Source organism: Aythya fuligula, chromosome 6 (genome assembly GCF_009819795.1).
Source record: "Aythya fuligula isolate bAytFul2 chromosome 6, bAytFul2.pri, whole genome shotgun sequence".
Taxonomy (NCBI): domain Eukaryota; kingdom Metazoa; phylum Chordata; class Aves; order Anseriformes; family Anatidae; genus Aythya; species Aythya fuligula.
In genome coordinates this window covers 28964707-28987937 of record NC_045564.1, presented here as the reverse complement: position 1 = coordinate 28987937, position 23231 = coordinate 28964707, and the positions used below count along the sequence as shown (strand labels likewise).

At 35.7% G+C, this 23231-nt stretch overlaps 1 protein-coding gene across 1 annotated transcript in view; it reads right to left on the bottom strand.

Annotated features, from left to right (window-relative positions):
- Positions 1 to 29: 29 nt before the first annotated feature.
- ZRANB3 (zinc finger RANBP2-type containing 3) overlaps positions 30 to 23231 on the bottom strand; it is a 47303-nt gene continuing 24101 nt past the window's right edge. Inside the window, 18 exon segments of the mRNA XM_032190249.1 lie at positions 30 to 892; positions 1754 to 1885; positions 3046 to 3430; positions 4336 to 4479; positions 5934 to 6076; positions 8283 to 8384; positions 9902 to 9993; positions 10671 to 10865; positions 11838 to 11985; positions 11987 to 12307; positions 12943 to 13095; positions 14322 to 14501; positions 15022 to 15141; positions 15854 to 15973; positions 17285 to 17413; positions 17842 to 18013; positions 20580 to 20665; positions 22313 to 22544. Coding sequence (XP_032046140.1) covers positions 794 to 892; positions 1754 to 1885; positions 3046 to 3430; positions 4336 to 4479; positions 5934 to 6076; positions 8283 to 8384; positions 9902 to 9993; positions 10671 to 10865; positions 11838 to 11985; positions 11987 to 12307; positions 12943 to 13095; positions 14322 to 14501; positions 15022 to 15141; positions 15854 to 15973; positions 17285 to 17413; positions 17842 to 18013; positions 20580 to 20665; positions 22313 to 22544 — 2953 coding nt within the window. The 3' untranslated portion in view covers positions 30 to 793.

Below are 23231 nucleotides of genomic sequence, written 5' to 3'. Positions count from 1 at the left end.
ACAAGGGGCAGGGAAGAAACACAAAAACATTAAAAGATTACATTGGTTTATTTGAAGGAACCATAGAGAAAGTGACATGAACAATGCAAAATAAGCATTATCGCTACACTCATGATAAAGTAGCATTTCCTAGAACTTACCCTGGATCAGATAGGAGCAATAGGTACTACTTTTAGCATGAGTAAGTGTTAAATACTAACTGCATTAAGAGACGTTACATGTCCATTTTTATTTAATCTAAGTCCTTTAAGTCAGGTCCAGTGCCAATACTATGTCTGCCATAGCTGATTACAGTCTTCGCAAGGCTGCTATTATCTAACGTCCTGTATAGGTATGAGAGGGTTTTAAAAGAAACAGATGGCCTGCATTGGTACAGAGATCTGAGGCAATATTTTTTCCAGTAATTTTAATTATGTGAACAAATAAAAGAACTTAAACTAAGCTCTGTAACAGTTGAACACCAAGACTAACACAGGTTGCAACAGCACTTTCTCTAATTCCTGTAGGTGTAAACACACTCATGAAAATAGTACAGTAACAATGCTGTGTTATAGGTGCACACAGCAATTCAGCTTTAAACTGAGGGGGGTCACAAAAATATAACCATGATTGAGTATCTTGGATTCACTCATCTCTGAAAATCAGCGTTATAAATTTTTTGGATTTAGTTACACATTTTCTTCTCTTTATCAACACACTGATAGACTTATTTTTTAAATATGTACACAAGGAAAATTATGTAATGATACTAGTTCCTGACTTACTTACAATGTAACTGAATATATTTACTATTTTACATCTTCACAAAAAACTTAGTGATATCACAGCCATACTTTGTAGCTAAGGAACGTTGCTTCATCTGACTTCTTTCCTTGGCCTGTTTTGCAGTTCTCTGCAAAAGAGAAAGGTACTGTTGTTGCTTGGCACCTACCAGGAAAGCATTATTGCACAGTTAAGACTTTAATCTAATTTGCAGCAGACAACATACTAAAATGCAAGTATTTATTAAGGTGAGTAACCTGTTGCATCATAACACTTTAATGCTACTGACTTGCATTCTCTCTGGGGCCTTCCTATGGGCTGAGCTGTGCCATGCCACAGACAAGGTAACAAAGCTTCCGTTACTGAGTACAAACTAAATGAGTACTAATGAAGCATTTCTGACTAAAGTTCTTTTTTACTGGGAGCTTTTCTTCTCATTTATAACAACTTGGTCACTCTTCCTCATGAGAGGCACAAAGCAATAACTGATTTTTACTGTAGATATAATAACGTGATCTCAATTACCTATAAGACAGTTTTAGTTTCTCTTGCCAGAGCAAACCTGTAATTTGCTACAAGTTATGTTCCAAGTACTTACCAGGATAGGTCAAATGAGGAGAGAAGCTATCAATAGGCAGCTGTCCTCAGACAATGCATTTCTTGTTTGGTTGCACAGCTTTTCAGCCCAGCAACAGCACAACACCTCCCACGGACGGGGAGGGGATATTGAGGATAGCCAGAACGAGCCGTGACCGTATGGGAACAGAGAGGCTGAGGGCACATTGGGTGTTCAGCTGGTGACAAGGGGGCTCAGTAGGGCCCTAGTGAAAATCTACTGCCTGGAGAGGCAGTAGTATGAAGTCTACTCCCTAGAGATTACCAGCCCAGAGTAGGTCTGGACTGGTGAATACCGGCACGCAGACATACTGCCCTGATACACGTTATGTTTCCATGCTTGAAGACAGTGATTTTTTGCTTGTACCGTACTGACCTCTCTGTGGCAGATCGTGCACAGAGTCTGAAGGTTTTCCAGGGAGCACTGCCCTCCTCCACTGTAGACAGGCTTGATGTGATCCACCTGCCAGAAGTGACCTTCTGTGGGATTTGTTATAATTTCATTCAACTGCAATAAGCAGAGGACATGATAACAGGAGCATTAGATATTCCTTCTGAAGTACATGTATGTTCTCCAGTAAGAACAAGAAAATAATTCAGGAAAGTAGCTATTCATAGTCTTTATCAAGAGAATGAAAGTGTTATAAATTTTCTGTTACTCCCTGCAGACAGGCAAAGAGCTGTAATTTTAATTGGCCTAGTTTTACCCAGCCTGCAGCACACTGAAGCACACGACAGCGGATCAAGAAAAATCAGAAGGAAAGGTTCAGTTTTCTTGACTGGTACAGTAAATTATCTTCAATGTCATTTTATCAATAACAAGTGCTGATATTAAAAGGTTGTAAGAAACCCACTCTCCACAGGACTTTTCATCTCAGTATTTTAGATTTTCATTAACTTGCATTTTCAAAAGCCACAAGCAACAGCAAGCTAATCTCATGCATATGGCCAGTAATGGTAAATGATTTTTGTTCTTTTGCAAGTTTATAGGGGTGTAAGCAGGATTTCTTTTAAAATCTAGAACCAGTAACTTCTGAATTTCAACTTCACAGCAGAAAAAAATGGTATTCAGAAATCAAAATACTGCCTTGTGTAGGAATGTTCTCTCTCCCAGCTCCATTGCCTCCTATCAGTAAAGAAACAATCACAGCCGGGGAAGAACAGCAGTATTTTTTTTTACGCATTTTGAGGTGATATTGAGGGGAACTGTGTCATCTGGCTTTTGCTAAGCTCCTGCCAAACATTCTGCAAAGCAGGAGTAGCCTCATACTACTGACTACATCCATTCCTTAATTCTGCCCATAACCATACAGTTTGTGAACAAAATGCATTTCAAATAAAATTGGCTGCAATGTAGATATCCCTATGGAATCAGAATTCCTGTAATTAGGAATTACATCCCTAATTGAGGATGCCTGTCCCTTTTAGATGTCTTTAGGTCTTTGATGACACTGAGATTTTGATTGTTTGGTTTTGTTTGTGTTTAGTGTATGTGTGGGGTTTTTTTGGCCTTTTTTCTTTTCTTTTTTTTTTTTTTTTTTTTTACGCTGTTGTTGGTGCTGGGTACCCTACCTTAAGCCTGTAAGAGTAACGTTTTAGATTTCTCTGCACTGTCTACTCCAGAACTACACGGATTAGCTCTAAGTGTTCAAAAAGCAATATTAATACCTGCCCAAGTGGAAGGTGAGACATCCAAGAGCTCTCCAGGAGTTTCTTACGCTGACTCTTAGGCGCATCTCTGATGTTCAGATAAAGCTCGTGGGCATTCTGATGACAGAACTGGCAAACGCCGTGTTCAATTTCAAACACCTTAGTCCTGATGTAGCTATGACTAGAACGAATCGAGAAGTCCTCCTGGCAGGCAAGAGAGCAGAATCGTGTGTCCCAGGCACGGGCCTGGTCAAGCTGAGTCGTGGGCTGCTGACAGCTGAGACAAAGCGGGTTCCCTTCACTGTCCAACGCTTGCAAATAGCCTTTGGGCAGGGGAGAGCCTTCAGTTTCAGTCTGATCTGGACAAAGAGCTGAAAAACCTTTTCCATTCTCCAAAAGCAACCTGTTTACAGAGAACAAAGTACTGCTATTAGTAAAGCAGATATTCAACAACACAATTCTGTAAGTCCTTTTGTCATAGAATCAGAATAGTTTGGGTTGGAAGGGATGTTTAAGACCATCTAGGTCCAACCCTCTGAGTGAAGAATTTCCTCCTAACATCTAATCTAAACCTCTTTCAGTTTAAAACCATTTCCCTTCGTCGTATCATTACCTGACTGAGTAAAAAGTCATTCTGGATATGCATTGCATATTTCCATTAGATATCTTTTATGCTCAAAAATACACATTTCAGTTGGAAGATCATCTTACTTGGGTTGGTATCTGCACAGCTGCACGTCATACTAGCTAAAATAATGGTGCGTTTATATAGAAAAGGTGGTTCCTTTCATGCACGTATACACATGAATGTATATGTCCCCTTTTCAGCAGAAGTCAAAGGAAAAGATCCTGGTTTCTCTCTGCAACTTTCACAGCTGCCTATCAATTTTCTAAATAAATTTTGCCTTGAGGCAAGAACTGTCTGAGAACAGAGGGCATTTTCTGTCCAAAATTTTCATATTTTCTGCCTTATTCTACATTATGAAGTAGAATAGAAGAAAATTTGCTACCTAATTTGAGGTTGACTGCACAAGCCAGCCTGAGCTAAAGTTCTTATTTCCTTAACCAAATAGTGTACTATATGAAACTATTTTCTTGTTTCATTTTGTTACTCAGTTAATTAGAAGCTATATCAGCAGACAACAGGTATATATGCACAAGCTAAATCGTTAATGGCTCATTACCAATTTCAGCAAATTTCCTACCTAAATACTATAGCTCAGCAAGGTAAATGCTCATAACAACTTTGCTACTTTAAAAATGAAGTCTATGAAGATAAGCTTAATCATTTTACTGCATTAAACTTACTTTGTGGAGTGGCCTGATTGTTCAGTAGAAGCACTTTCATTCTTCAGACAAACCTTATTTTCTTTAGAGATGAGGCGAACACTGCCCCCGCTGCTGCTAGCTTTGCTAAGGGAGGCTGCTGCCACATCCTCCTTGGTCACATACCTAAAATAATTCAAAATTCTGTCAATACACTAAAACACGAAAAATCTCTCTCAAAGAATATTCATACTTGGCTGCAGCAAGATTGGTGCTGCATATTCTCTTGAAACATTCCTTACATCCTGGACTAGAAAGGAATAGTTTGGGAAAACATACTTCTCCATATGACTTCTGTATTACATAAGATTGCATCTTCTAAAACCAGGATCAACTCCATTCAGCAAACAAATTATTTTGCATAGAAGAATTAAAAAGGTGAAAGTAATCTGATACTGATTGACAGTGGAATCTGAAAGCTATTTTGTTTCAGTTTAGAGAAGTGTTAACTGATATTCTAGGTGATACAGGAGGCTTTAAAAGCTCTGGAGGACTCTTGCTCAGTTATTTATCTTAGAAATCAATTTATTTTCACACGAAAATATACAAACCACCACCGCTTTTAAGTAAAATTATCTTAAAATCCCTTCACTCTGATCATTCTTCAAAGAATGACATTGAGACAACTTCTTATAAATACAACTCTCTGTGTTATACAAATGCTAAACCCCATATACCACCTTAGGACACCAGCGTAGGTTACAGTAGATTTTCTAACACAGTTTGCAGTTAGAGCTTTCTTATATTTTATGGAAGAAAATGATCAGACATCAGGTTAAGAAATACATACTACTTATACTATTGGAATTAAAAAACTCTGTTCTCTTACTTGAATGCTTACCTCCATCAAATAATACATATAAAATGCAAATTATCACCCTGGAGAATTTAACAGTAGGGACTGACAGGCAGAGGCACCTTGGTGAGTAAGCTAAGTAAGGTAAACCTGTACAAATGAGAATTTTTGTGAAGAGCGATGACAGCAGGTAAGCTGCAAGTGTGTACTGGGGAAGATAATGCATCAGAAAAAGGACAGACAGTGGAAAAAGGTGAATTCAGATTTTAACTAGGATTAAACGCTATCATTGTTCAATATCACCCAGTGAGAAAAACAATAATTTTCAGAAATGTCATCCACAGGGAAAAGAATTATTTGAAGAAAAACTGAGTAAGAGAAAGGTTTGGACTAGGCTGTGAATTATAATTAAAGGATTGTAGCATTGATGGCAACTAATGATTTATTCCTGCTTCAAAGCAGGAAATTCAACAAGATTTTTTTTTTAACCTTGCTTTTGAGTCCCTAACGGTCATGGTTTTTCCTCAACAACTTCTAGCAAGCTCCAGGTGTTTAAACATGCAAAGCAGAAGGCCAGAATAGCTGCTGAATGTGACACACTGAGGGACAGGGAAGCAGATACTTCCCTTCCAGCAGATTTACTGATGTGCTCAGTCACCTACTCCTGTCACTATGAGACAGTCATTGAGCTGTGGGTTTACAGTCCCAGCATCTCTCCTCTGAAAGTTACATTAAACACACGGAGCTTCATGCAGCAATAAATAAGGGGGGAAAAAATACATACCTTTTTGTGCTGCCGGCCACTGACTGCTTTTTAGACAACTCCTCTGCAGCATGAATAGGACTACAAAATATCTGACCACTTTTTCTGACAATTTTCTGTTTCACTGCTGTGAGGCGATTCCATTCTTTCACAAACCTCAGTATCTGGTGGAGAACGCTATTGTCAGCAGCATGACAGGCATCAAGCAGAAACACTTAATTACAGAGAAAGGGAGCTAGGAATTACTATATTCAAAACTCAATGGAAAAAAGCTGGTACAATCTGAGATGGTCTCTTCAAGTCAGCTTTCATGCAAGCTGCAGCCCTCTTCTTGCTCAAGCTGAGACAGCTTCGGCATTGTCTACTATGGCTCTGCTCTGAGAGGTATTGAGAGGTATGCTGCTTCAGAAGGTAGAAAACAAGGTTAGAAATTGACTTTTTTAATCTGAGCTACAGTGATAGGAGAATGGTTTTGTGAGAAAGCCTAAAATAACCCTTCTTGTGGAGCGAAACTGCTGATGGGAAAAACAGATGGGCAGAAGTTTTCTTACAGCAGCCCTGTTCTTTTTGCACTAGGCCGCTCAGAAAAGGAAGGTTTGCTCCAGTTACTTGAACTGCATTTATCATTTGCTTTACACACCACCTTTCTTCTTTCCTCTAACCTTCTGATACATGCTTAACACCAGGTTAACAGTTGGTTGGTGTACAACTGTTTCAGCTGTGGAATTTTAACAGAACCACAGAGGTACCTGCTCTGAGGTTACTGTATTCTTTTACAATAATACAGTGCCAAAAAAATTCACATATATTATCAAAATTACTGTGTTACATTTGCTATTAGTGGTATGACATCACCAAATTATCTTAAAATTATACAGCTGGTTCTACCACAAGTCCACTCTTCTCTGGGGCGTTACAGTGCAGCACACGGTGATCTATGAAGGTAGAGATATGGCTTAGCATCAAAATATTCAAAGGACAATAATTTTGAGCAATTTAACCTGTACTTCATCTTTTTTCAGAGCAATCTCAAACTGATACAACTGTAGGATCCTACAGAAAAACTGATGAACTGCTTAACACTATATTTCAGAAAGAAAATGGAGAATATAGCATAGTACTGATCAGCTTTCCTTATTTTGCATTTAGAATTTGAAAGTATAATAAAATAAAGCTGCTCTGAGGGACTTAATCATTTCTGGTAGTGAACCTCATGGATTTTTACAGGCCAGGAAGCCACATAAAATTTTGAAGCTGTAAATTGACAAAAATTGGATGATTAATGGATTAACCACGAGGAATTGAGTAGAAAAAATGTGCCTACATAGGAATTTAGAATTTACAACATGGCTGCTTTCTTTAGGATATGTGTAGAGGAAAAATGGTTTCATCCCACCACCACCTCTCCAACAGGAAATAAGTGGGAGTAACAACATGACCCCCAGTGACAACAATATGAGCCAGTAGTGATAGGACCCAGTTTTGTTTTTTTCCATTCCACTATTTGCTGACTTGAAACAATCTAGTAGGCAGTATCATGGTGTTTCTGAACGTGGACTGTGGTAAGAATAAATTGTGCATTGTGCAGTATGGACTTAATTGTGATTTCAGCTTCATTCAGCAACGTTCTTCAAGACAATGACACATCAATAATTTTCTTTTTCTCTTTAAAGTATTTTTTTCATGGCAAATGTGAAAGTGTACTGATCAGTCTTACTTCTAAGTCAGAGCCACAAGAAAGAAGTCAAGGAAATTGCAGGATATAACAGAAACATGGGAGCAGTTACTAACGTGGGTATTTTAATCTACAAGGTAACATAGCACATCCAATTTAAATTCTGATTTCATTACTTTTAGTTCTTCGTTTAACAGCATTCATGTTCTCACACACCATTATGAATGTGCCCATTATTGCTAAAATAACTGAAGATGCTTATCGCAGTGGAGTTACGCCCTACACAGTGTTGAACATTGTTAGGAGACCAAAGGATGAAGTGAGAGAGGAGGCCTGCTCAGAACTGCAGCTCTGATACAATCTAGCACGTTCGTATTCATCACGCACCATACATAATTCATAACCTTTAAAATGCTATTTTGTTGACTTATGAATGTTAGTTACTAATTCTGTAAATGAGAAACTAAATGATGCCTGGTTGACTCCATCTACAGAAATGTTAACAGGAGGTATGATAATCTGCCAGAGGAACAGACTGCATAATTAATATTCACATCAACATTTATAACATCTGCTTGCACTGATGAAACTGTGCCTAGATCCCAAGGCCTGAAAGTGTTCTGCATTTATTAAAAAAAAGTCCAAGCACTCCATATTAAACATTATAGTACTGTGCCAGTAGAATTTGTACTTGCCAATGAACGATTTTGTTTATGCTGGAAGGTCTCTGGCAAATCCTCCCAGTTATCCAGCTGTATGTCCAACGGAATGAAATTATGATTCAGTGGTTCACCATCCTACACAAGAAAACAGTTTTGTTTACAGATGAAATGTAGTACAATCTAGAAAAAATGATCTGTTTCAACTGGATTATCCTCCTCTTCCAACTAAATTTAGACCCTGAAGGTAAGATTTTTCCAGGAACAAATGATAAGCCACACATGCATGATAATGCTGCAGATGCAAGAAACATTACTCACATTAATATATCCAAAAGTAAACAGGGTGAAAGTTTTACATTTGAAACTGATTCCTTGCAAATAGTTCAGAGACAAACAAACTGCCTTAAAGTAATAAACTGAAATTATAATTCTCTTGACTGAATTTCCAAGTGAAATGAATAATTATAGAATGGAGAATGTCATCCTTCATTACCATTTAAATTCAGATTTTATTTTTTGTTTTTAATGTGTTTTTTTGTTTGTTTTTTTTTTTTATATATGAACAAGTTCGACTCTACCTAATTTTTCAGAAACAAGTTGTCCCCAGAGGGGACATGACCCAGGAACTTACTGATGATTCACAAAAATTTGAGGGAATGATTTAAAGCAGATTTCCCCTGTGTATTATGGTTCAGTAGAAAGATTTTGTGCAATATATAGCATAACAAAGTTCTGATTCAAGCCAAAACAAAACAGTTGACCAATACCATCCAAAATGTGTTTTTATCTTAAAGTAAAATGTGCAAAGCTAGGAAGCATAATATGCTTTATGTATATCACACAAATTTGCAGATACAAGAAAACACTTTTTTTTTGACTGTTTTTTCTAGCTCTATCAGCTCAACTAATAAAAATGTACTGCCTCAAAGACTTGCCCTCAGCTATTCGTGATGCTTTACAGTTGCACCTAAATACACTGACTCATTCAGTAGCTTCGGAGAAACCTTCTAAGTAAAGGCTTCCAACCCTTAAAAGAAGTGATCAGCAAGTCCTGTTTTCTCTATGAAAGATGACCTAGAAAATTACCACCTGCTAGTTTCTGTCCTACTATGACCGCTGGATTAATGATAACGTGTTTTATTCAAGAAATTACTTATACACAGCACCAATGCCTACCTTTGTGAAAATGTGGTGGCAATATTTTATTTACTTATTTACTTATTTAGTCTGGTGGGATTCACTGATTACTGTAAGTCTACAAATACTTTGGAATAGCACACTAGCTGCAAAAAGGAGAATAGTTTATCATTCCAGTGATTCAAAGTTGTGGTAAAATACTATAATAAAAACAGGAATCTTAAATATCACTTCAAATTCTATCAGGTAATCTGAACATACATCTAGTGCATTAGCACCTTATAAAGATAAGCTCGGAGAAGTGTTAGAAGCTATATATCTAGAGAATTATTACTTAGAATTATTACCACAGAGAGAAAGAACTAGAATAATAAAGTACCTAATTTTTGTATATTTCAGTTAATAAAAAAATACTGTTTTTTATATAAAGCATAACAAATGAAACATCAGTATTTCATAGGACATTCTACTTTGGCATTTAAAAATGATAAAAAGCATGCTCATTTCAGGTTTACCTTTGTATAGAGGTGAATTCTATCAGTGTTCCTGCTTGCACAGAACATAAGCCCATCATACACTAGAAATGTGTCCGATTGATCTAAATCTTCTATAAAGACAAAAAATTTTGAAATTAAGAAATTTTCTTCATTTTGTCCACTCAGACATTAAAAACAATATTATACCTGTCTTTTAAGGAGTTATGAAATTTCCCAATTTGGTGCACATACAAACTTTTTTGTAGGAACACTGTTAATCTCTTATCTTTTCTTCCCTACCCCCTTCCAATTTTCAGAAATTGTGGCACAAACTTGAAGAAAATATATACCACACTAGGATTCTATATCTAATTCCAGAATAACAAGATACACACAACTCAAGCTGCAAGCTATTAAGATGTCTCTGTACTTTCTGTTTCTCCTGAACTACCCATCATCTCTTTTATCTGTGGCTGTCCTGAACTCAAGTAAACACCATCATAAGTTTCAATAAATCTCTATGTTATAACTTAAGGTTCACACTTGCTAGTTTGACATAGTTCCTATGTCAGCCAAAACCCCTGTATTTCCTCTGGCGTTGTTTGAAAAGAGTAGGTTTAGACATCATCAGAATTCAGTAAACATCCCAGGCTGAAATGAAAAGTCATGTGCTAGTCTATGTACTTCTTTCTTTCAAATACACTTTTGAAAGGTTTTCATTTAAAAGTTCTGTTTCTTGCCAGAGGCGGTTAAGACAGTTTCACAGACAGGATACTATCATCTTTCTTTTGCAGTAGTCCCACTTTACCTTCTCCACACTTTTTTTCACCTTCTTCACTTTCAATTTTAACAGCTTCTTGTTCACTGATTTCAACAGATCGTTCAGTCACTGTTTCCCCCAAGTCCTCTCCTTTATCTTCAGCATTCCATGGTGTTCTCTGTTCATTTCTTCCGGAGTCTTCTGACATGCTTTCTTCAATCTGGCTAGCGGGATTTCTCTCAGCTACAGATGAAGAAAAGTGATCACTTATACTATCCATATAAACAGATAGAGCTACTCAGTACATATATGGACACAAAACTATGCAACTGAAATGCAAAGAAATTGCATTTTATTCTCTAATATCATCATGGTGCAACCACTTTTAAAAAAAGCTAACTTCAATATTAGGAGCATAAACACATGGACCACGGTATTCCACTTCAGCAATTTCATGTACCCAGCTTTATGTCAACATACATGTAATAATGTGGTTAGCAATCGCCTATTATATATATTTATTGTACACCTTAAACACATGAAGTAGTTTTCCAGGCATTGATCTATACTTAAGAAATTCAGAAGTTGAATTACTTAATCAACCAGAGAGACTTAAAGAAAAGAAAAAAAGAAAAAGAACCTTACTCCTTTCTTTGCAATTTAAATTGCAAATATGGGGATAGATTTATAAATATGTTTTAATAAGTTCCCAGATAGCATAAATAAATTTAATAAAAGGTATTTATTCTGATCTGTTGGAGTGAGAAATGCTGTATTTTCAAGGCAATGGCTCCCATGATAACTGTACAATACCCAAGTTAATAAAAACGTCTACGCTACATCATTTAGTTTTGACAAGCTGTGAAAAATTTTACCATTTAATTGGATTCAGAATAACCATAAACCTTTGCAAAGAAAAGATACATTTGCTACAAAGAAAACAAAATGTATATTCTTGCTCACTCTATCTGTATCTTGTTAACTTTCAGCTGAAGTCTCTATTTGTTTCAAATTAGAAAAACTGAAAAAATCCTCAGGAAAAATAAAATTAAGGAAGATCACTTAACAGGTATTTGTCTGCTCATGTAAAGGTATCATTCTTCACAGTTTGCCTGTAACTGTGTATATTTATATATTTAAAAATACTTTATTTTCTGAAACTAATCACAACTGGAATGAAGAGCGCATGCTTTCTCTACAGCATGGGTCACTTACCATTACTGTTCTGAGGGCAACTGCACATTTCACAGTAAGGCAGCAATTCGTTATTACTGTAAGTGCAAGCACTACAGTGCCAAACTTTAGTTAAAGCTGTGCTTTTACTTGAAGTGTTTGAGTCACAAGGAAGGACTTCAGCATTTTTTTTCTGTAAACAAAGTGGACTTTTTTCCAGTTAAAGATTTTTTCTTTTTCTTACTGGAGCTGACTAGAGTAGATCCACTTATGCTTCTTGCTCTTTTAGCTTCACGTTCAGATGAACTTTCATGACAAATCATATCCACATTGTTTAGTCTTGTGGAATCCAGGTTTTCACTGCTCTTCTCTGCATCCTCTTCTTTTGTGACTTCCGAAGATTCTGGATCAGTATTTAATGATTCACTACCTGAAAATATTTTGCGTTTCTTCTCAGAGGAGGATTTTGGGGAAAAGAAGGAACGTATGTCATGCTGTCTTTCCTTTTCAAACTAGGAAAGGAGAAAGAAATATGTAAACCCATCTTGTATTTACAGCATCAGAAATGGCCAAAATTATTGCTTTTATCCATTAGTAGTGCTCACTAACACAGGAAGCTAGTTTCAGTTTGGACATATTTTACAAAAGATATTTTCCTTAAAGAATAAACAGCTAGCAAAAAAGCAATTCGACATTGATCTTCTGTTTTGTAAAAATTATTTTCAATATTCTTAACAAAAGTCTGAAAACAGTGACACAGAATTGATATGCTGCATGCCTTTTTTCTGACCATGCCTATTACAAAGAAAGCCTTTAAACACTGCTTTTAAAATAATCATATTGTATTTAATTGTCTATTAATGAAGTTATGATTTAAACAGAAATGACATGCTCCTATCAGACTGAGGGTGATTCAAACACCTAAATGATAACATAAGGACATATGCAAAAACTGGTGACATTTATGCCCAACAAATCACTTTCTCCAACTTCACTAACTTTTTGAAATGGAACTCACGTTGTATTTATCCCACTCATTCAGTGTTTCTCTACTAGTAAAATCTGCAGTGCACACAAGCTTAGGTAAGCAATGGCTATGTTTTTTTGAAATGACAGAATACTGAAAAACATAAGTTTTAAGTCTTACATGTGTAAATAGAACTTCATTTTGGGTGTCTTCTAGACTTTCATTTGGGGCCCAAGTTTCAGCAAAACTCAAGAAATCCCATTTCTCCTTGTCACCTTCTTCAGCCTGCATTCTCTCTTTCTTGCCATTCAAGGTGCTGCCTGTAACTTTGGCCTGCAGAAAGAAGACTTGCATAGAAGTTCTGAAGAATTCACGTTGGAACAAATTTAGTTATCTAAATGCGCTCATTACGAATGTGTAAACAGAGTTCGCAAGAGAAAAGTGAGAAACTCTGTAGTAACTCAAAGTAACTTTCGTTAAAACTGTTTTTCTTTCAGTTGTCCAAATCAAAAGTCATTTTTCTGCAAGAATAAGTAGCATATCTAACATGTGACATATAAAATGTCAGTACCTACAGGAATTAGAATAGTTTCATTCCTCAAATTAATTTAAAATACAGTTTGCAGTTCCTTGATTCTGTAAACTGTGATTACTTTCCAGCAGCAGAGGAAAATGTTGACAAAAATGGTTATCAGTTTCTCAATATAATAACAATATGGACAGAAGCAATTGCACCACTCCAACAAAGGGGTAGCCAAACACAAGAATGAATTGCCACAAATTGGAATAGAGCACTTAACTGGCATTTGCATCAGAAGAAATTGCATAACCACAATCTCATTAAGTTCTGACAATTAGAGTTTAAAAGGCTATTCTCTTTCTAGCTTTACACCTCTGGAACTGTCAGAAGATGAGAGCTGACACAACACTAACACACTTCAGCTATCAAAGCGAGACACATAATAAATGGCATCAAAGGTTATAAAAAGGTCACAAAAGCAAAACAGCTAAATGACTTTTAGTTCTGTGAAGATCTTCCAAATACTGAAAGAATGTAGAATGGGGAACTGACCTTCCTAAAACAACTGGGTAGTACCTGACAACAAGAAGGTAAGACTACTTGACCTTGGGTGAGATTAAGAAATGTTATTTGGGAATGCTCCTGTCTCTCAGAAATGAAGTTAGAAAGGTATAACATTCACTCAATAATACTAATAAAAAAATCTCTAGGTGTTATGACTGCATGGAAAACCTTAAATTTATAAATTGAGCAACCAGAGCAATAAAAGGCTAGAAGGAAGAAAAAACAATAAATGTGAACTATCCCATTCACCTAAGCAAAGAGTTACCTTATTTATCTTTCAACCTTTAATGGAGAGCAAAAGATAGGAAACACTCATTCAGAACAGTCATTTTGATAATTAGCAATTCTTGGTCTATTGATTTGTCTTATACTAGAACAGTGCTCTAAACAAACAAAAATGTTATTTGCCACTCTCACTTAAGTGGTATCTTAAACACAGTGAGTTTCTGGTTATTTGGTTCTGTTCCACACATACCTTGCGATTCAGCATTGCCCACATAAGAGGATCCAATGTTCCTTTTGCAATAAGGAAGTGAATATTCACAGAACTGCACTGCCCAATTCGGTGTGCTCTGTCTTCTGCTTGCTTAATATGGCCTGGATCCCAATATAATTCAGCAAACACAACATGAGTAGCAGCAGTGAAAGTTAAACCCTAACCAAAATAAGCAAGTAGATAAATTTTAGAAAAAAAAATCTCCACACAAAGCTACATGCTGCACAGAACATTTTTATATGTTAATAAGGGGGACCCATGGGGACAGGAGATGGGCCTTCTACACTGATTTTTTCTTTGACCCTCAGGTAGGTACTAATAAGATTCAATAAACACTCCAATATTATGCAAAGACTGCATACTGCTTTTCATTATGGAAATAAATGTTACTTATTAATCTGGTACTTTAAGAGAGAAAATAGAGTGTGATTTTCGTTGTTGTTGTTTTTTTTTTACTAATTATTCTAGCACAAGATGCTGCTGCTTATCTTGATTTTACTCATGTAATTTTAATGGAGGCTTAAAACAGTTAACATGATTAGTGCAAAAAATGAATACATATGTCTCCAAAATATATACTGTATGAACTGCCTTCAATTAAATAACTTGAGTCATCAAGTGACATCAGTATTTATTCTTGAAGTTTCTTATTTCACATACTTCCTTTTTTTAATCCTACCTGACCAGCTGCCTGAATACTCAAAATAGCAACTCGTGTATCAGGATCCTTCTGAAACTGATTAACAAGATGTATTCTTTCTGAGGAAGGAACACTTCCATCTATCCGTATGTAGCGAACCTGTAACATATTATAACAGAGACAAAAATGAAATCATCCCTGCTCATTTTTTGATCCAATCACCCTCTGTCCCCCAATACAAATACAAGAACATCTGTTCTATTCCAGTCATGGGGACAGGGGTAACTCAGTAGCTTTTTGCCTTTTGATCTACAATTAAGCCTGTTTATCTAGAAAACTGATGACTCAGCACTCCCCATTTACAGAAGACAACAGAGTGACAGACTCTTGAAATTGTATACTCCACAGAACCTGCAATTTCCCTGATGGGACTAATTAAAATTCAAAGCACTTGCAAAATAATAGCTTAATATTAAATAGCACAGTTAGCCATTGTTCCCTAGCAATGGATGAGAGTCTATGACCAATAACATGAAGGTGGTTTGTAGACATTTTTATTGCTTTGAATTAAACAGAGAAAAAAACAAAGTACACAGAAGCATATTGGTATATATAATAAAAAAAAGCCACTTGGGAAACAACTGCCTACAACATTAATTCAATAATGAAGTATCATACCAGATAAGAGTGTTTACATTATCCTTGTGTACAAAACAGTTCTTCCAAACTCCACAATTCTTTTAATCCAGTGGCACTGACCTGTATATACTTAAACTCCTTAAATTCCAGGTAGTTCTGCTCAGTTCAAACACACCTGTTGTGTATTTGTAAAGTCTGAAATTAAATGAGTGCGCATTTGATAAATTATTACCTTATTTTCTATAACTGCCTCTGTACAGGCTTGAAGCATGCTTAAATGATGAGCAAAAACTAGAAACTTCAATTTGTCATTTTCAAGCATCATTTTGATATAGTCCTTTACTGCTCCTGCCTGGAGTAAGAGAGTAAGTTTTCATGAGTTAAACATATAAAACATTCAAAATGACAGTTTTTACTTTAATGCCTTTCAATTTCTTTTGAAATAAAAAGGTAAATGGCCATGGTTTTTGTTATCCATTTAAGATTTTATGGAACAGTAATTATTAAATTATTCAGATTTTTTTAAAAAGTACCATAAATTTATGTCTTAATAGTGAAACCTATTTCCTTTCTTTAGAGAAAAAACCTTCATCCTCAAAAGATCACACAATTAGATGTCACTTCTTTCAGATTTAGATGCAAATAAAAATACTTTTAGTTATGACACCATTATCTGGTGTTTCAAACCATGCTAAAATAAACCTCCTAATTTCTGTCCAAACATAAACGGATAAGACATTGCTTAATGAGAACATCTGTATCTGCAGCCATAAATCGATGTATCAAAACCAAAAAAATAGTTTTGATACTTTCATGACACTGCAATCATGTACTGTTAGCATTTGCGTATTTAAACATTCATAGAATTCTTTTGTGTCAAGTATCATTTTCAATAGCTTTTATAACAGCTATTAAAATAATGACAGTTACTAATAAGATTTATCAATGGTAACTAGTAAGATTTAATAGTTAATAGCAACTAATAAGATTTATCAAGATCAATATCAATGGTTAATACAATACCCACAGTTGCAATCCCCTGACTTTTTTCTCTTTTTCCTCTTTCAACTCTCTGTCTAAAAATGGGTTGACAGTGATAGGGAAGAGAATAAAAAAGTATAGAAGAAATAGCAACACAACCACAATAATATCTTTATGATATGTAAAAAAATTAAGACAAAATTTCAATTAGTCAGTCTCTTTTCTTATTGATACAGCAGCCTGCAGAACTTTTATTTATTTTTAAATACTTTTTTCTAAAAATAGATTAGCATAAAGAAATCTGATAACATTAAAAAGTAAGGGTGTAAAACTTTTGGTTAACAACTTGTTTTTTTCTCACATCTTAAGTATAGGAGGAAAATACAGAACAGGGGACTCCATCTGTTAAAACAGAGACTAGCTAGAGCGGATTATTCTTTTTGTTTATCCATGGAGAGAACCAGTACTGGCAGAGCACAGTCTGCATAAGGGCTCTATCAGCACCATCCTGTACCACATGCCAACTGGATCAGCTGCAACAGCTGCCAACACACAGACACATCGCTGAAGTACCCGCCTTCAGTACATTCCTAGTCTAGGAGATGCCAATACAACTGATTTTATTAAGTTAAACCACACTGAAAAAAATAAATGTATTCTAAAAAAATACTTCCATGCTTACCTTGGCAATGGCTGTTTCTTTATACATGCGTGTGATTAGACTCATGACTTCAACAAAGTGGCTTTCATTGGCATCTGAATTCAGGTTTCTCATTAATTTCTCCCACTCTGCAAAAGTAGCATTCAAATTCTGAGTGGCAGAAGAGATCAGTGGTTAGATAGATGTACAAATAATTTATTGACAGTTTAGACAGTACAAAGCATTCTCTACCACAATATTGATTTGCATGAAACATTTAGGAATGGAATACTTATGAGAGTATCAAATTTGTCTAAAAGTAATTGCAGGATTCAAAATCTAATAGAAAAGAAGACAAAAAGGAAGAAGATTGTTTTAAAATTAGGCATATTTTATAATTATTTGATGACAAAGTGGCATATTCATGTTCTTCACATATTTTAAAAAGAATAATACAGATGCTATGTTATATATGTAGTTACAAAGACTACATGAATATAATACACATGCATATAAATATACATATATACACATATATATATGTAAAATTTATAGACATTACTAACAAATGTGGTTTTAGCATTAAGTGGAAAATACACCTTAGCTGTGGCTTGTGGGAGGTCAAATGGAATACGCTGCCTAACTTTGGGAGGCAACTGAGTTAGAACATCATTCTTGAGTCTTCTGATCATAATTTCTCTTAAAAGCTGATGCAATTCTTCTAAATTTGAAGCTCCTCTACAGTCCCATTGTGCTCTTTTACCAAAAAATCTGGAAAAAAACATAAAAATCAGCATCAACGGTGAAAACTGGCTCTTCCAAATCCAACAGAAACTTTCAGTACGTAATTAATTTTAAAACACACAGTTAGATATGAAGGCATGCTGGATAGCAATATTCAGTGTTCCTGGTTACACTGGAGAGATGATTGCTTTCTCTCTGATTCTTTCTAACACTGAAGCCAGAGCTTTTTCAATTTTCCAGCAGTTATTGCTACCTGCAGGCCTGACTACCCATCAGATGTACACAGTCCTGTATCTCATCCCAGCTGCACTACCCTTTCTGTGAGAAGCAGAAGTTCCAGATACCATTTTAAAACTCTTCTTTCAATGGACTAATGAAAAGAATATACCATAGTAACAATGTTCCTTATTATATTATAGAGGGGAACAAATGATAGAGAAACTGACAAAAATGCTGCAAATATCACCATTAATATTTCTGTGTTTCCCCCTGAGAATTCCCTGCTAGTTACAGTCAGCTTCCTGTTTTAAATGCAATGCTATTTAATGAACAAGGCTAAATAAAGGAAGTAGATTTAAGGTTAAAAAGCTAAAGGTTGAAACAGAGAAATAAATTACTAAATTATTGTTCCTTTTTCTTCCTTTAGTTGTTTTCAAGGACATGTTGCAGCAGAAAGAACAGCTTTTCAGTGTTAATATTGTCAAGATGTAAAGAAAACAACTAGTATGACAGATTTTGCTGGCTTAGAGAAAAGCCCAGGTGGCATTTTCCAAGACAAAAGAGCACATTGCAAGCATGTAATTCCACTGGTAAAAATTATTTTAAAAATTTAAGAATTTTAAGCCTTACTGAGCTTATCAACAGTATTTCATTGGCTGACTATGTTCAGTTTTGAAAGGAGCTGAGGGACTCATTTCTGCACTGGCAAAGTAATGATGTAGCTCACTTAGAATGCTGCACAGAGGGATGACAGCTACATCCTTTGCTCACCTCACTTCTTTAGTCTGTTTATATGACTGTCCTTAGAAAGGGTTCCTCCCTCCAACTTGAGCATTGGGGATAAAAGAAATGTTAGCTGAAAACTCACAGAAATACTTAGGACCTCATCCTTAGAAACAGGTGCCTATGAACACCTAAGTCAAAAAACCATTTTCACAGAAAGTTCTGCATAAAACAATCCCATCAAGTTTATTACCACAGGATGTTTTGTTTCAGTCATTAAGACAAAGTTTTTTATTGAGAGCTTGCCAAACCCTGAACTTGATTCCTATTACATTTATGCCATTCCAAAAATAAGATAATCATCTATGATTGTGTAGTTAACCATGCTGTACCCACGCACACTTGTGGTGTGAAAATTACACATGCATTCAGTCAAAACACCATGGAAAAAATAGCATTTCTCTGTCTGAAAATTAGGCAGCACCCTTCCTTGTTATTAAAAGTTTAATGCTGATAAAACACATATGATGAAAGAAAAACCAAGCTATACCAAGCTATATGAAAATGAAACTGTGTAATTATTACTGTAAAAAAATCTAAATGCTAGACAATTTCGCCGACAAAATCTACTGTTCCAAATATATGTAAAATTTATAGATAAGAAATTTTTGTAAAGGTTCTTCCCTTCTCAAAACTTCTTTCATTCCAGATTGCAAAACAGATTCAGATGGGTAAAGCTAAGCATTTCATATCAGAACTTCTTCTGTCCCCTCTATTTTGGAATATATCCAGAGAAACTGATCATTAAACTAAAGCTGAGGAAAGCAAACAGAGGGGTATGGGTACTCATGAAGTTAATGATTTTAAACATATGAAATATGAAAGCACATGAAAGATGCAAGGGGTAAAAATGGGTTAAAATTTAATTAGGAATGTATTTGAAAGAAGCAAATAGGAGACAAGGTAGTGGACAAGAACTTACAGTTCACACTGTCCACAGTTCTACAGTGATTCAAATCATGAAACTGAACTACAAACACACTACCAGGCTTTGGGGAATTTCATGCCTTTATCTCTTTTTACCATATACAGTGTTCTTTTCCCCAAGTGTTAAGGGATAGTAAAAAGTTTGGATCCCATAATAAAAAGAAATGTAAATTATTACATGATATGCATAAAGGACTGACAATCAAAAACTCAAGTTTCAGCTTTAACTGAAACACTAGCTCTAAAGGTAAAACATATACATTTCATACTAACAATGGTAAATTTGGAAATCATTTTACTTAACAGAATGTTGGCACTTCCACTATCTCAAACTTTAATGTCTTCCAATTTATTCTTTAAGTAAAGTCTTCTGTCAATTTAATCCTCTCTCCAAATCTTCCTAAACACTGACAAAAAAACCTGTGTGGAAGCCAAGCTATCTTCTACGTTTGTACAAAATATGTATTTATACTTTTTCTCTGCAAGAAAAAAAGTATTCTTTTCTTTGATGGAGGAGATGTTATCTGATCCTATGTCTACAAACACAATGGCAAACATACAGCAATAGAGATGCTATTTATCGATTCTCTCGTTTCACATGAGAAGAAAATCAAAGACACCAAAGACAATTAATAAGAAAATAAAAGGACAAGTACAATAATACCTGAGATGAGCATTACAGTATTTCTTGGCATATTCATTCCAAGTTCCGAATCTTTTTGGAAAAAGTGCCTCAATCTGCATGAAAAGCTGTAAAAAAAAAAAAAAGTGACAGTGACAAATTGCCTGTAAATGTAAGACTATTCAGAAATAATTCTCACTTATTACAAGATTATTGCATTAAGCTTACATTCAGCAGTTGCACAGAAAATAACTAGCTCAGCACATATGCAAAGAACATTTTTTAAGGCTATGCTCATGTCTTCAGGCAGGACTGCTGTATGAAGCCCTCAAAGAGAGAGTACCCTGAACACCACAGTGGTGTTAGAGACTTGGAAAAGACAAACTGAACAAGAAAACATGGACAAGAAGATATTCTTCCTAATAACATAACGTTTGTGATTTGCCAGGCACATAAACTTCTGCAAAGCATCAGTGCAGGCATTCAATGCTCTGAAGCGGCAAGCAGAGTCCTGTTTCTTAAAAGAATGAGTGGGATTTTCATGTATTAAGTTCTACTTTAAAAAACAGACAGAGTCATTACGGACCAGAAATTCCATACCTTTTTTCACAGCTGAGTAATGGGGATAGGGATGGGAACAGTTTACACAACCTTAACCAGAAAGAATCCTACCTTACAAGCTGTTTTACTGTCAAACCTTTCTGGATTCAGCAATGAATCCAAGACCCATTGCTAAGGGAGAGCAGAGAGGACATCAAGACAGCAGTAGTCTGGAAGGCTCTCTGTCTTTCCCTGTTATCCTCTTAAGTCTACTGTACATTTTGGACTAGATGATCTCCAGAGGTCCCTTCAAGCCAAATTGTGCTGGGGAGGTTCAGGTTGGAAATGAGGAGACATTTATTCTCAGAAAGAGTGGTCAAAGATTGGGACGGGTTGCCCAGGGAGGCGGTGCTGTCACCATCCTGGGGGTGTTCAAGGAGAGGTTGGACCTGGTGCTCAGGGACATGGTTTAGTGGGTGACATTAGTGTTAGGGAGGTGGTTGGACCAGATGATCTTGGAGGGTTTCTCCAACCTTAACGGTTCTGTGATTCTATGAAATGCACAAATATTATTTTAAGCCCTCTACGTTCCCTTGTTAGAAAATTAGATCCTATACTCCATTTATTTCTACATTTGATTAAAACAAAACAAAACAGTTTGTTGGGTTCATTATAAAATCCAAGAGATTTTTGTTTCTACTCTGCTCCTCCCCAGTTCCATAAATTGATCTTCCATCAAGGAAAATTCATCATTCTGGATAGCAACTAGCACTAGATAGATTTTTTCCACTTTTGCTATTAGCAAAATTTTGCTATTAGAGAATGTTAGCAATAACAAAAAGACCAGAGAGAAATAAATTACTGCCTATATCAGATGAGGATATAGAAGACTTAATGCAAATTTGTGTCTACCAAGGACTCTCTTATCCAGCAGAAATAAATAGCTCTCTACTCAAACCCTCTATTTTCTATTTCAGCCAACAATCTGGTCTATTATGAGAAAGATTAATTTCTTATAAGAAACAGTCCCAAGTCACCTGTTCATAAGCCTAAAAGGAGTTTGTAAAAACATCAATACAATCAAACACTTTTTTACTTTCTTATTTGTGCTTCCTAACGTAGCTAGTGACCTGCTTTATTTTCTAATGCATATAATTGTACGTATTTAATAAAATTACAAAATTGTAAGCTCATTAGTGATACTATCCCTCAAAAAAGCACAGCATGGCAAATACCTCTTCAGGTCTTCCCAGAGCAGGAGTTCCAGTAAGAAGAATAGCTCTAACAGCTTTCTGCACAATCGGCAACAAGATCTTGCTGCGGGTGGCATTTCTGGATTTCATGTAGTGTGATTCATCAATCACAACTACCTTAAAGTTCTGCTTGTATAACGTGTCTACTAAAGTTTGGGCATCAGAAGTTAACAGGCCGTACCCCAGAATCGTCACTTTGCTGGTTGATATTCTCCTAGAAGAGAAAATCCAGAAGTTGTCTTAGTAAATTTTCATCGTAGAAAAATTAATATAGCAATGGAATTATTAGTTAGTATAGTTAGCTTAGTTTAAACTAAAACAGATTTTTTTAAGCAGGTATGTATGATACCTTTTAGATTGGTTAATTAGTAAGCTGTCAGGTTGGCTAATAATACAGGCTTTTCATTTAGAAGAAAATCTAGCATATGACACTTCTAAATCACACACATTTCATAACCATTTTCAGAAGACATTGTTGTGTGAAATGAGCAGCTAAGTAACACCATGCCCTTCTCTCATTCGCCCTCATCAAAGAGGCAGGGGGAGAAAATACAATGAAAAAAACTTTGTGGGTTAAGATAAGGACTTTTTTTTTAAAAACAATTATTTGTAAATAATTTCTTACTATACATGTAAGAACATACCCAGGCCCAAGGCATGCATTGTTTTTAAAATCACTAGAGAGCACTGTGGCCCTTCAGAAGCCTTTGAGCAACACACGGACACTTAGTTGTTAGACAAACAAGTTACCAGAACTCGAGTCTTAGCTGGTCTGTCCATCTGTCAGACACTACTGCTCTGCTGGCATGATTTTTATTTGTTCCCCAGTAGCAATGGATCAAAACCCAATCAACTAAGTGAAATTTTCTTACAGTACTTATGCAAAAGAAGGTACGTGCAC